The sequence below is a fragment of the Urocampus carinirostris genome, chromosome 20 (assembly GCF_059441175.1).
Source record: "Urocampus carinirostris isolate Australia breed hairy pipefish chromosome 20, RoL_Ucar_1.0, whole genome shotgun sequence".
NCBI lineage: Eukaryota > Metazoa > Chordata > Actinopteri > Syngnathiformes > Syngnathidae > Urocampus > Urocampus carinirostris.
The window spans coordinates 14,533,178-14,548,173 of record NC_142368.1 but is presented as its reverse complement, the minus strand read 5'-3'; the positions used below and the strand labels follow the sequence as shown (position 1 = coordinate 14,548,173).

At 42.7% G+C, this 14,996-nt stretch overlaps 1 protein-coding gene across 1 annotated transcript in view; it reads right to left on the bottom strand.

The window, feature by feature from the left end:
- Positions 1–2,412: 2,412 nt before the first annotated feature.
- lpin1b (lipin 1b) overlaps positions 2,413–14,996 on the bottom strand; it is a 45,031-nt gene continuing 32,447 nt past the window's right edge. Inside the window, exons 11-19 of the mRNA XM_088324552.1 lie at positions 13,582–13,651; positions 12,258–12,344; positions 10,084–10,278; positions 9,858–10,006; positions 7,716–7,802; positions 4,950–5,102; positions 4,762–4,876; positions 2,815–2,918; positions 2,413–2,744 (exon numbers count right to left, since the gene is read on the bottom strand). Of these exons, the coding sequence (XP_088180678.1) occupies positions 2,570–2,744; positions 2,815–2,918; positions 4,762–4,876; positions 4,950–5,102; positions 7,716–7,802; positions 9,858–10,006; positions 10,084–10,278; positions 12,258–12,344; positions 13,582–13,651 (1,135 nt within the window). The 3' untranslated portion in view covers positions 2,413–2,569. The remainder of the gene's footprint in view (positions 2,745–2,814; positions 2,919–4,761; positions 4,877–4,949; positions 5,103–7,715; positions 7,803–9,857; positions 10,007–10,083; positions 10,279–12,257; positions 12,345–13,581; positions 13,652–14,996) is intronic.

Below are 14,996 nucleotides of genomic sequence, written 5' to 3'. Positions count from 1 at the left end.
ACAGACTCACCTGCCTCCCCTGACTGCATGTCACTGAACGAAGTTGATATTCGACACCAAGACCAAGGTAAGTTTTCTGATTAACTGATTCAGTCACAATGCTAAAATTCAACCCCAACACCCCCAAAAAGTATAGCATTTTTCAAATTTTCTTTTTCATAATAAAGGACACTATTGGCTTAAATATGATGAAAAACGCGATATTAGAAAAATGAATAAATAAAACAAACCATAAATGTAAAAAACAAAGCGTCGGGAAATACTCCACTGCCTTGAAACTATTTATTTTTGAATTTCCCTTCGGGGATGAATAAAGTATCTATCTATCTATCTATCTATCTATCTATCTATCTATCTATCTATCTATCTATCTATCTATCTATCTATCTATCTATCTATCTATCTATCTATCTATCTATCTATCTATCTATCTATCTATCTATCTATCTATCTATCTATCTATCTATCTATCTATCTATCTATCTATCTATCTATCTATCTATCTATCTATCTATCTATCTATCTATCTATCTATCTATCTATCTATCTATCTAGACATCTATCTATCTATCCATCTATCTATCTATCTATCTGGATCGGCGAGTCTGTGAAGGCTCCTGTGTATTACTGAGAGTATGTTGTACAATGGTTATGTTGAATAACAATTTTTTTGCTCGGCGAGTCTGTGAAGGCTCCTGTGTATTTCGGTGAGAGTATGTAGTACAATGGTGATGTCGAATAACTATTTTTTACCTCGGGGAGTCTGTTAAGGCTCCTGTGTATTACAGTAAGAGTATGTTGTACAATGGTGATGTCGAATAACTATTTTTTACCTCGGGGAGTCTGTGAAGGCTCCTGTGTATTACAGTGAGAGTATGTTGTACAATGGTGATGTGGAATAACTGTTTTTTACCTCGGCGAGTCTGTGAAGGCTCCTGTGTATTACATTGAGAGTATGTTGTATAGTGGTGATGTCGAATAACAATTTTTTTGCTCGGCGAGTCTGTGAAGGCTCCTATGTATTAGAGTGAGAGTATGTTGTACAATAATTATGTTGAATACCTATTTTTTTGCTCGGCGAGTCTGTGAAGGCTCCTGTGTATTACTGAGAGTATGTTGTACAATGTTGATGTCGAATAACTATTTTTTTGCTCAGCGAGTCTGTGAAGGCTCCTGCGTATTACAGTAAGAGTATGTTGTATAATGGTTATGTTGAATATCTATTTTTTTTGCTCGGCGAGTCTGTGAAGGCTCCTGTGTATTACAGTGAGAGTATGTTGTATAATGGTTATGTTGAATAACTATTTTACTACCCAATACCATGACTTTGTTATTATCAACACATATTTTTAGCTGCATTGAATCGAATGAGAAAAAAAAATGGGCATGTCCTAGTAGCCTGATCGTGTTTCAAAGTGAATATAATGTTCACAAACGGGAAGTGACACTACTGAACAGTGTTGCGTGACCCTAAGTCACTTTAAGTGAAATGAAAAAACTATTTAACTACCGTAAATTCCGGACTATAAGCCGCTACTTTTTTCCCCAAACGTTCAACCCTGCGGCTTATTCAGTGATGCGGCCAATTGATGTCATTTTTCTAACGCCCGCCAGCGGCGCTCGAGTACAAAAGGTAAGATTTAGACCGGTGGAATATATGCGCCGAGGAAGACTGCAACTTTTTGGCTTGTGCATAAATTAAATTAGCGTAAACATACCCTCATCATGCAAAATGCAAAAAGAAAGGCACATGACGCAGCTTTCAAGCTAAAAGCAATCGAGCAGTTCAGACGGTTTACCGTGATTTTTACAAGTACGGTATGTTTTTTTTAACAGACCCGTTTACTGTGTTGCGAGTGTGTTGCTACCATTAACTGCCCTGTCACAGGCACGGTTTGGGATGAAAGTTATATTATTATTATTAAAGCTTTGAAAACTCTCTCGGTGTACCGTCTTTCTTAGTAAATATGTGTAACCATGTATAATATGTATTTGCAACTGTATATTTTTGTAATGTATTTATTTTAGACACTTATTCTGATATGTTTTGCACGGGCGAATGAAAAAGAAGGGGCGGAACAAACGGGGGGGTGACAGGAAGTGGGGTAAAGGTGAGACCTGTTTGCGGACAATAGTGGATATATATATATTTTTCCCACCCTTACCTTTGGAAACATACACTTTTTTCCTTGGATTACTTTCAACGGGACCTGGACTCTGCAGGTCTGCATCAAACCTTAAGCACCGATATCATTTTCCGTTCTGTGATTTTTGGACTGTGTACTTTAATGAAGGGCATTTAGTTTCAATCGCAGTACTTGAAGTCGGGTTTGGGTTAATTTTGTGTTTGTGTTACATTTTTCAATGTGGGCGCATGCGGCTTATATACAGGTGCGGCTTGTGTATGGAAAAAATCGGTTTTCCTCTTAAAATGTGGTGGGTGCGGCTTATAATCAGCTGCACTCTATAGTCCAGAATTTACGGTAGTTAGACACCCCCAAAGTTCTAAACCTAAAATGGCCCCTGCTCAGGCCAAGAAGTAGCTGTCCTGTGGGATCTCAAGCATGGGTCAACTGCTCGTGACCGGAGTTGCAGGGGGTGTACTCCCTCGGCGCTCCACTAGTGGGTGCTGCTCTCTCCAGTAGGTGAATTGGCTGAAGGTATCAGAGCAAGGGAAGTCTGAAGACGAAGCTCGCATCTTGAGGGGGAAAACGTGGTCTACCACTTCCCCCAGACGGACGTAACTAGAGTAAAAGAGCCGAGTAACATCAAGCGAGGATTACTTTTTTTGAAACGATGGATAAGTGGACATACGAGGAGATGTTGGTCTTGGCGTGCTCCTGCACCAGCTCCCCTTTGGGATTCACTGTGAAGATCCGGTTCAGAGGAACTCCGACTTCTTTGTAGGAAAAGACATCCTGTCCAGCAAAAGAGAGACGAATCATTAATATAAAGGCAAGATTTCGATCAGGGATCTCGGACTCCATTCACTTGGGGAACACCAAAGTTAGTTTGAAGGGAAAGTTCGTTTTAGCTGTGAAAAGTGATGGGTCCCGGGGACTGGCATGCTCAAAAATCGATGGGTCCCAACAGAGATCTACGGCTCCCCAAAATTTAGTCTTATCCAGGTTGACAAATATATAATATAAATCTATATATTCATTCAGTTTTGATCATCACAGTTAATTGGTAATGCAAAGCAAGTTATCACTTCAGATTTTTCAGTTCATATATTCTTCGTGGTTTGCTGTCCCGCCACAGTTGTAATGCCTTCTCAAGGTCCAATCCATTATCATCCTCCTCATAGCGTAACCAGGAATAAAATTAAGTCCATTTTGGCAGAAAAGTCCTTATCTCGCTTAGGAGTATTATTTTGTTTATTTTCTTTCGTCGAGTCGTTCGCTTCAACACACGTGTTTTCCTTGCCTCCGCGATCTTCTGAAGAATTTCTCCGCCGTTTTCTTTGCCATTGTTACCACTTTCTGTGTTATGTTTCGACTTATTACCGACACTGAAGAAATGACCAATTTTTTGTTGATTTGCACCTAATACCAACTGTATTTTCGGAGGCATACTTCTCTTTCACTCGACAACCACCAAAACAATGACGTCATCTCGAAGCAACGAGATCTCGTTTGCCGAGAAACTCGAACCGCGAGACCAAAACAACAATGGCGGATCTGCCTGAAAAGTTTGGAGAGCGGTAACTCTTTGTTAAAAAAAAAAAAAGTAATCGGGTAATAATAACAATTTTGTGCCAAAAAAGTTGCGTCCCGGGGACGCACGTTGATTTGAGACGATGCGTCCCCAGCAAAAATGATGCGTCTAGGATGCAGGGACGCCGGCAAACCAGAACACTGAGAAGGTGAAGTTTGGTTTTCCACAAGAAAAGCTCAGATAAAACTCTTTATAAAAGCTCCTCCTGATTTTTTGGTCATTAGATGATTTAATGCTAAACATTAAAACCATTAAATAATTTTGTGTATCCTAGTAGTAGAAAAAAACTTTGGTAAACATTGATTTGAATACTAGGCAAAAATACATGAATTAATGTTATCTAACAACGGCATGGCAGATGAGTGGTTAGCGTGTCCACAGTTCTAAAGTCATGGGTTCAAATCCAGCTACCAGCTATCCTGTGCAAAGTTTGCATGCTCTCCCCGTTCTCTGTTTTCTCCCACGTTCCAAAAACATGCATGTCAGGTGAATAGGGCGGTCCAAACTGTCCCTAGATGTGAATGAGCGAATGAGTTGTCTGTCCCTGTGTGCCCTCTGACTGGTTGGTAACCAGTTCAGGGTGTCCCCTGCCCACTGCCCGAAAATAGCTGGGATGGGCTCCAGCACCGCCGTGACCCTACTGAGGATAAGCGGTGCAGATAATGACGGATGGCTGGTCCAAATTGTCCCCTAGGTGTGAATGAGCGAATGAGTTGTCTGTCCCTGTGTGCCCTGTGACTGGTTGGTAACCGTTTCAGGGTGTCCCAAGCCCACTGCCCGAAAATAGCTAGGATGGGATCCAGCACCCCGCGACCCTACTGAGGATAAGCGGTGCAGGTAAGGGATGGATGGATGGATGGTCCAAATTGTCCCTAGGTGTAAATGAGCGAGTGAGTTGTCTGTCCCTGTGTCCCCTGTGACTGGTTGGCAACCAGTTCAGGGTGTCCCCTGCCCACTGCCCGAAACTAGCTGGGATGGGCTCCAGCACCCCGCGGCCCTACTGAGGATAAGCGGTACAGATAATGGATAGATGGATGTGTTTACCGTAGGCCTGTTGCCAAAGGCTGCATAAAAAGGTTGCTTGTTCGGGTGGAAGAGGTTCCGAATATCGGTCAAACATTCCACCTTGAACTTCTCCGGCTTCTTCTCGATCACTTCCCTAGAAGCACAGAACATAAAGTGTTTATTCGTTCCCTGAGTTTTTCACACCGGTACGTGTTTATTATCCCCACCTGTGCAAAGCTGAAAAAAGGCTGCTGGGGCTGAGCAAGACGGGCCCGACGGGTAGCATGGTACCCCTTTCGTTGACCCAGTGCAGGTAACCCCGAGTCATGTCCGCCATGCCGATAGCTCGAGCCGAGCAGTAAAGGATCTTGTAGCCGTTCCTCACGCAAGAGGACGAAGACGGTGTTAGGAATTTAATATTTAAAAATGTATCGTTTACCAAATTCGAATGAGTTATCTGACTCCATTAACCAAACACAAACTTTATTCTCCTAACAATGCGCGCTCATTTCTTGATGTGAAAAGACAGACGAGAGACCGGCATTTCCACAGGGGGACGGATTTAATTTCTTAAATACCGTAAATTCCGGACTATAAGCCGCTACGTTTTTCCCCAAATGCTCAACCCTGCGGCTTATTCAGTGATGCGGCCAATTTATGTATTTTAGATTTAGACCGGTGGAATATATGCGAGTGTGTTGCTAGCGTGTTTTTGAACAAAGGAGCGTAGGACGACGTCTATATGACAAAGTCTCTTTCCCATGTTGGGGAAGACGACTTGAATGACGTCAGTTATAAGGAGGAAGATGAGCACATTTTAACATGATTTTTACAAGTACCGTATTTTTTTTAACAGACCCGTTTTCTTGTGTTGCAAGCGTGTTCCTAGTAGCGTTTTGCTACCCTTCACAGACATGGTTTGGAATGAAAGTTATAATATTATTATTAAAGCTTTGAAAACTCTCTCGGTGTACCTTCTTTCTTTGTAAATATGTGTGACCCATGTATAATATGTATTTGCAACTGTATATTTTTGTAATGTGTTTATTTGTATTTATTTTAGACACTTATTCTGATATGTTTTGTACGGGCGAATCAAAAAGAAGGGGCGATACAACGGGGGCTGATGGGAAGTGGAGTAAAGGTGAGACGTGTTTGTGGACGCAGCGGACAATAGTGGATATATATTTTTCCCACCCTTACCTTTGGAAATATAGACTTTTTTTCCTTGGATTAGTTTCAACGGCTACCCGGACTCTGCAGGTTTGCATCAAACGTTAAGTACCGGTATCATTTTCTGTTCATTTTGCCGGCTGTGGTTTTTAGACTGTGTACTTTATATTCAGTTACAATTGCGGGACTCAAAGTCGGGTTTGGGTTAATTTTGTGATTGTGTTACATGTTTTAATGTGGGCGCAAGCGGCTTATACACAGGAGCGGCTTGTGTAAGTAAAAATGCGGTTATCCTCTTAAAATGTGGTGGGTGCGGCTTATAACCAGGCGCGCTCTATAGTCCGGAATTTACGGTAGTTTAGCTAAGGGGCAGCACAGCGGCGCAGTGGTTAGCACATGTGCGGCACAGTTCTAAGGTCTTGGGAGCTTCCTGTGTGGGTTCAAATCCAGCTACCAGACTTACTGTGCGGAGTTTGTATGTTCTCCCCGTGCTTGCGTGGGTTTCCACTCCGGTTTCCTCCCACATTCCAAAGACATGCATTTCAGGTGGATTGGCCGGTCCAAATTGTCCCTAGGTGTGAATAAGCGAGCGAGTTGTCTGTCCCTGTGTGCCCTGCGATTGGCTGGCAATTAGTTCAGGGTGTCCCCTCCCCACTGCCCCCGCGACCCTACTGAGGATAAGAGGCGCAGCTAATGAGATGAGATGAGTTTAGCTAAGTGAACTCCATCGAATTAGCCAAATTAGTGTCGCTTGAGTCTCTCTCGTTCTTCTCTCGACCCACGTCTCTCCACCAGCTGGTGTGCCGGCTCCTCCCATGGGCAGGCCAGAGAATCCCCACGTGGGCTCTACCTCCTCGCCTCGATCTCTAAACCCAGAGCGTTCCTGCCCAAAGGCCCCTATTGCGTCGGAAGGGGGGATTATCATATCAGCCTTTCGTACCAGTTCCTGCTATTTTCTGTAAACATCATCCTCCACTAGGTTGCATTGACCTGCCCCACTGCCTAGCCAGTGAATATCTTTTGCATTTGATTGTACAAAATCCCTTATAGTCAAATGTATAAAATCCTTCAACGGTTAGAACCAGAATTTTACAGAAACGTCTGACCAATGTTTTTTCTGGACTATGAGGCACACCTAAAAACCCGAAATTGGGCAGATATTTGAAAAAGCGCCTTATGAGCAGGTGCGCCTTATATACTGCAAAATACCGCGGATAAGATTAGAAACGCATACAGCGTTGCTACAGAGCTTATTTTCTTGCGATGATTGATAAAAAGTACCTTCTCTAACCAAAATCTCAAATAATTGTACAGTATGCCACAAGAATCTAACCACCGACACTTAACCACTTAGTGATAGAGATGACAAACAAAAAGGCATTCCATTTCATCTCAGTATCTCCCCATTTTTACTCACAGTGCCAGAAACAAATGTTGAAGAATGGAGAAAGTCAACAAAATAACATACAAGCCACGTTATTGACACACAGGTGAAGTGGAGAGACAAAATGTACTCTGAAAATCTGTTTTACTGGTACTGTGAGTAAAAATAGTGTGATAATAAAATAAATTTGAACTTTTTTTCGTGTTATCTTCATCACTAGTGGTCTGGTGGATAAGTGAAGGCGCTCTTATCGCCGCAACCCAGGTTCTATTCCTGTTGCTTGACAGTCATGCACGAATAAACAAGGAAGCCCTTACTATAGTCTCAATTTCATGCACCTTATAGTGTGGTGTGCCTCATGTATCAAAAATGTATGACAAAACACAATTTATGGGGGTTGCGCTTTATAATCCGGTGCGGAAAATGCAGTACTCACTGGCTGACTTTATGGTAGAGCTGCGCGATGCCCTGGTGAGTCCAGTCTTTACCCAAGGTGGGCAGGATGTGGCCAAGCGTGTCTGACCTGAAAAAAAACAAAGGTAAAAATTCTGTTGAAGGATTGATTCATGGTTTGAATAGGTTTTACAATTTTTTTTTTAGTGAGGTGTCTTAGTTTTTAAAATCATTTTATTTTCCAACGACAACGGCGACCAGATGATGAAGGTGCTGTATCTCAGTCTCATTAGGTTTCATCTGGTACTGGTAACCATGGAAACCAGTACTATTTGGTTTATGTCAGGGAGAAAGTGGAATAAGAAAGCTTGATGCGGTTGAGAAAAGGGTCGGCTCGCTTTTTTCGGCCACTTTCTAACACAGAGGAGGAAGTTGCCTAACTGTTGAAGCTCATCTTCCAAAAGGAAGTTAAACTTAACTTTATTTATACTTATAGAGCATATTATCAGGGTTGGGTAGGGTTACTTTAACTGGCTTACTTTCAATGACTTTTGGATTACTCGAATACCAAATATGCTAATAAAAGACAAAAGAAACTAAATAGGAATAAAATGACTAAATTTTGTGCAGGCTTGGGGAGTAACGGAAAACATGGAACGGCAAAAATGATGTTGGCAAGCTGTTTGGATTTATTTTCATTTTGTTTCTCTCGCATTTTATGTTGCCATGGTGTCCAATTGGCCCCGCCCATGTGGTGCCAGCGGCGGCTCGTTGAGAGGCTGACTTTCTGTCTATATAAGGCTCAGCGCGCTCTTGCTTTTTTGTCAGCCCGTCAAACGAACTTCTTCCCCACAAGACGTGGATTCTGACTCGGTCCTGTTTCCTGTTAGTATTTCCTGTCCGGTATTCTTCCCGTTTGTTTTGCCCTGTTTAATATCGGTTTCCAGGTTTGTTCCCGTCTAGTTTGTCCTGTTTAACTTTGATATCCTGTTTTGATATCAATCCTGTCTGTCCCGTTGTTTAATATCGGTTTCCAGTTTCTTTCCCGTCTAGTTTGTCCTGTTTATTTCCGATATCTTGTTTTGATATCAATCCTATCTGTCCCGTCCTGTCCGGTATCGACCACATCCGTCCGATATCTGCTCGGGCAATTGGTATCGCTCTCGTCGGCCTCTGGCTCCCTATCATTCCACGCCAGACGGCTGCCTAACGTGCATGACTCCCCATTTCCCGAAAAATAACAGGCTTGTGTGAGAAACGTCACGCATTTGGGTCCTGATCCTGTTCCGGTTCTTGACCGTGTATTTGTTTTCACTGTACGTTACCTCTCCTTGCACTTTATTCTAGTAAATGATAAAAAAAAAAAAACAATTATTTGTTTTTCTTTAAAGTGATTTTAGCCTGCTTTTGAATAAATATCCTGTTTTCCTGTGATATCCCTCAAACGAATTTCTTCCCCAAGACGTGGGTTCTGACTCGGTCCCGTTTTCCTGTGATATCTCCAATCCTGTATTGTTCCTGTTTATTGTTGTCCTGTTTAATTTTGGGTTCCAGTTTAGCTTCCGTCTGTTTTTGTCCTGTTTATTATCTTCTCCAGTTTTCGTTCCCGTCTAGTTTCTCCTGTTAATTTTCGATATCCTGATCTATTATCTACACTTATTCTGATATGTTTTGCACAGGCGAATGAAAAAGGAGGGGCGGAACAAACGGGGGGTGACGGGAAGTGGGGTAAAGATGAGGAACAGACAGACCTGTTTGTGGACGCGGCGGACAATAGTAGATATATATTTTTCCCACCCTTACCTTTGGAAATATACACTTTTTTCCTTGGTTTACTTTCAACGGGACCCGGACTCTGCAGGTCTGCCTCAAACCTTAAGTACCGGTATCATTTTCCGTTCATTTTGCCGGCTGTGATTTTTGTGCTGTGAGCTTTATTGAAGGACATTTAGTTTCAATCGCGGGACTTGAAGTCGGGTTTGGGTTGGCATGCGGCTTATATACAGGTGCGGCTTGTGTATGTACAAAAATTGGTTTTCCTCTTAAAATGTGGTGGGTGCGGCTTATAATCAGGTGCGCTCTGTAGTCCGGAATTTACGGTACTTGTAATCTGACTGCCTCGGTGCCCATCACAGCTATAAATCCATTCTTTGAAACCCATTATTACAATTCATGATACCCATACCTCGTAATGGTTCCATCAATATCGGAAATAATGATCTTGTCGTCCCAGTTCCAGAGATAGATGGTTCCTTGGCAGCGACACGTTCCCTGGTACTGGGTGGTCACGCTGAAAACCGCCTCGTTGGCGCCGTCCCGAAGTTGCAGAGACATCTGCGTAGAACAGAGTCAAATGAAGGAAATCGAATGCAAAAAAACAAAAGACAAGTGGTCCAAGAAGGACCAATTACCAGTTGCTCCGACGTGAGTCTGAGAGTCTTCTTGTAGGACACGCCTCCCGCTGGCGTCCTGGTTTCCGAGGGGACACCGATCGAGATCTGCTTGGTGGCCCTGTTATCTTCATCGCTGGACGAATCGTCTTTACGCCGATTGGCCAACGAGACGACTTTGGCAGGGCTACTGATGCCGTGTTCTGGAACCGATTCCTGGAAATTAAATGAAATGAAATTATCTGCATTTATTTAGCGCTTTTCATGTCAAGACTTCCCAAAGCGCTTTACAATGTGCTTCACATTTCCCAATAGCGGCCGTGCAGCCATGTAAGGCGCTAACCTGCTTATTGGGGGTATTAGGGGTTCAGTGTCTTACCCAAGGACACTTGGATATGTAACACGGACGAGCCGGGATTCGACCTGGGATCCCTTGATCCCAAGACGAGCGCATATTAGTACGATACATAATATCTCATCTCATCTCATCAGCTGTACCGCTTATCCTTATTAGGGTCGCGGGGGGGCTGGAGCCCATCCCAACCATCTCCGGGCAGTGGGCAGGGGACACCCTGAACTGGTTGCCAGCCAATCGCAGGGCACACGGGGACAGACAAATCACTCGCTCAGTCACACCTAGGGACAATTTGGACCGGCCAATCCAACCTAAAATGCATGTCTTTGGAATATGGGAGGAAACCGGAGTGCCCGGAGGAAACCCACGCAAGCACGGGGAGAACATACAAACTCCGCACAGTAAGGCCGGTAGCTGGATTTGAACCCACGCAGGAGGTTCCCACGACCTCAGAACTGTGCCACTGCGCCGCCGTGCTGCCAATACATAATATATTTTACTATTTAAATCAGTAATGTTTTCTTTTTTGACTTATGGTTTTTTTTAACCACTAAAAAATACACAGTGTCCCCTCTTACAGGGTTGGGTAGGGTTACTTTAACTGGATTACTTTCAATGACTTTTGGATGACTCCAATACCAAATATGCTAATAAAAGACAAAAGAAACTAAATATGAATCAAATGATGACTCACAGCACGTGGTAAGCTTTCTCTCCTGGCTTTGATCTCTTTGATATCCGGCAAAACTTACAAAATGCAACGGAAACAAAATGGTTACTCTCCAAGCCTGCACAAAATTGAGTCATTTTATTCAAATCTAGTTTCTTTTGTCTTTTATTAGCATATTTGCTATTGGAGTAATCCAAAAGTAATTGAAAGTAATCCAGTTAAAGTAACCCTACCCATCCCTGGTTATAACATTGTCTTACACATAGTGATGACAGATATTTTCAGTGATTTAAAATTTGGGTTGTTTTGGAAAGAAAGGGCCAAAATATCATGAATACCGATGTGAATCAACTGTGCCTGCTCCTTTGGCGCCAACTGCCTCGGACTCTGATTGGTTCCCTGTCCCTATTTGAACCCACTCCTGTCTTTCGCCTTTTGTCAGTCTGTCTGCAAACCTCAGTGTATACTAGGCAAGCCTTTTTCGACCCTGACTCCAACCTGTCCCGTTTTTGCTCCCGTCTGTCTCCGGTTACGACTCGTTTCTTGATCACGACCATGTCCGCTCTCCCGTCCCGGCTTACGACCCGTTTCTGACCCTGTTCTGCTCTCCTGTCCCGGCTATCGACCTGTTTTTTTCCGTCCTTGACACCGCCATCGCTCGCTACAGAAGATCCAAGATTCCGTGTTCGGATCACAACCCAAATACGAGAGTGACTTGGTTCCTGCGCCTAGCGAACGCCGGATCATGGGCTATGCAATTGGGTCCTGTTTGTATACTAGGCAAGCCTTTTTCAACCCTAACTCCCACCTGTCTCGTTTTTTCTCCCGTCTGTCTCCGGTAACGACCCGTTTCTGACCCCGACCGTGTTTTTGCTCTCCTGTCCCGGCTATCGACCTGTTTTTTTTTCGTCCTTGACACTGCCATCACTCGCTACGGAAGATCCAAGATTCCGTGTTCGGATCACAACCCGAATACGAGAGTGACTTTGTTCCCGCGCCTAGCGAACGCCGGATCGTGGGCACTACGCAATTGGGTCCTGTTTCCGTTCTGATCCTGACACAAAAGTAATCACTCATAACATGATTTCTGATTCTTTCATGGCCAAAATAACAAAAAAAAAGGGCATACTTGGACAAAAAAGGATTAGGGTCTTCCACATGCCGACCTACCGATTTACTGTTTCGGCCTCGCCAGGAGAACCACCACCGCCCTCCTTTTTTGGGCATCTTCTCCTTCATGATGTTTTCCACAGCAGTCTTGAGTGGAGCATCAGAAAAAACAACATAAAAAAGAGGAAACAAAATCCACTTTATTTTTTATATTATATTTTCTGCGTGTTTTTCGGAGAATCTGTGTCTAAATTGGATAAAAGTTATTTTTTGCGTCGTATCATTTATTTTGTGCGTAAAAAGTTAAAAAGGAAATTGTAGCTCTCTATATTTCAATTTACATTTCCTGTGTTTTAACATATAAAATTACCAATTGATGCATATTTTTTTTTATTATTAATAATATATGATTAAAAAAAGAACTGTTTGGGAGCTCTTCTTAGTGAGCCAAGACAAAAGAGCGTGTTTTCTAAGTAGAGCTGTCCTCTTGGGTGTGACCAGTAGGGATCGGTGACGCTTCAAACCTCAACGCCGTAATGACAAGCGTGTGGCAGTTATTTTCATGTACTTTAAAAAAAAGAAAAAAATATTCATTTATTGCGTCGTCTATAGAGTCTGACTGCTAAAAAACATTGCCATGGCAACGATCTCAAGCATTTTCAAGCACTTCAACCAAAATTCGAGCATTTCCCTGAGCTTGAAAACTCATCCAACCATTATATGCACCGCTTATCCTCAGTAGGGTCACGGGGTTCTGGAGCCCATACCAGCCATCTTCGGGCAGTGGGCAGGGGACACCCTGAACTGGTTTCCAGCCAATCGCAGGGCACACGGGGGCAGACAATTTGCTCAATTCTCATTCACACCTAGGGACAATTTGGACCGGCCAATTAACCTTTTTGGAATGTGGGAGGAAACCGGAGTGCCCGAAAGGAAACCCACGCGAGCACGGGGAGAACATGCAAACTCCACACAGGAAGGTTGGTCGCTGGATTTGAACCCATGACGTCAGAACTGTGCCGCACACGCGGTAACCACTGCTAGCTTGAAAACTCGACATTATAATTGAAGCATTTTCATGGATTTCAAGCACCCTTACGAACCTCTTCCGTATTACAAGAATGGAATGTGGGAGGAAACCCACGCGAGCACGGGGAGAACATGCAAACCCCGCACAGGAAGTCCGTCAGCTGGATTTGAAGCCATGACCTCAGAACTGTGCCGCACACGCGCTAACCACCGCGCCGCCGTGCTAGCTTGAAAACTCGACATTACAATTGAAGCATTTTCATGGATTTCAAGCACCCTTACGAACCTTGTCCGTACTACAAGAAGCCAGAGCTTCATTCGTATTTACTGTGTGCGTGTTTGTGTGATTTCCTACCTTTGGCAGTGGCTTCTGAAAGGCCTGCATCGCCAGCATGATAGGACCTGCAGTACTCCAATTATAGTATCTAAGGAAAGAAACCACAATCTATTTATATCCCTTCGGGGGCAAAGTATAACCATGTGTAATAACATCAGGGTTGGGTAGGGTTACTTTAACTGGATTACTTTCAATGACTTTTGGATTACTCCAATACCAAATATGCTAAAAAAGACAAAAGAAACTAAATTGGAATAAAATGACTCCATTTTGTGCAGGCTTGGGGAGTGACGGAATACATGGAAGGGCAAAAATGATGTCGGAGATCAAAGAGATCAAAGCGAGGAGAGAAGGCTTACCACCTGTTGTGAGTCATCATTTGATTCATATTTAGTTTCTTTTGTCTTTTATTAGCATATTTGGTATTGGAGTCATCCAAAAGTAGTTTTATGTTCGTTTTGCTGAAGATCAAAGAGATCAAAGCCAGGAGAGAAAGCTTACCACGTGTTGTGAGTCATCATTTTATTCATATTTAGTTTCTTTTGTCTTTTGTTAGCATATTTGGTATTGGAGTCATCCAAAAGTCATTGAAAGTAATCCAGTTAAAGTAACCCTAACCGACCCTGTTATGTAACACCCTACAGGCCCACATTTCTTGTGTAAATATAGTGTAAATTATAACCTTATCTGCTTTGTTCCTTTATCTTCTTTGTTTTCTTTTATCCTCACTGTTAAATGTGAAACTGGAGTGCCACATCCAATTTTGTTGTCACTATATGTTCAACCCATTTTCTAACAATGAGAATAAAGGTATATAATATTCTATTCTATTTGATTCGATTCAATTCCATTCGATTCTATTCGATTCTCAGGGTTGGGTAGGGTTACTTTAACTGGATTACTTTCAGTTACTTTTGGATTACTCCAATACCAGATATGCTAATAAAGGCAAAAGAAACTAAATATGAATCAAATGACTAAATTTTGTGCAGGCTTTGGGAGTAACTGAATACATGGAAGGGCAAAAATGATGTTTGGATTGATTTTCATTTTGTTTCTGTCGCATTTGATGTTCGTTTTGCCGGAGATCAAAGCCAGGAGAGAAAGCTTACCACGTGTTGTGAGTCATCATTTTATTCATTGAGAGAGCCACATCCTATATTTTCAGACAAAATTGAAAAAAACGCCAAACACGCTCTCTAGACAAAAGCTAATTCTTCAGCACATTTGATTTCACTGTGTGTCATTTCTCCTGTTCACTCTCTCTTTCTCTCTCATTTTCTCTTTTCTCTATTTCTCTCTCGCTCTCTCTTTCTTTTTCTCTGTCTTGCTCTCTTTCTATTTTCTCCCTCTAATTTACACTTTAATTCTCTTCCTTTCTATTTTTCTCTTCCTTTCTCTTTTTCGACCTCTCTCTCTCTCTCTCACACATC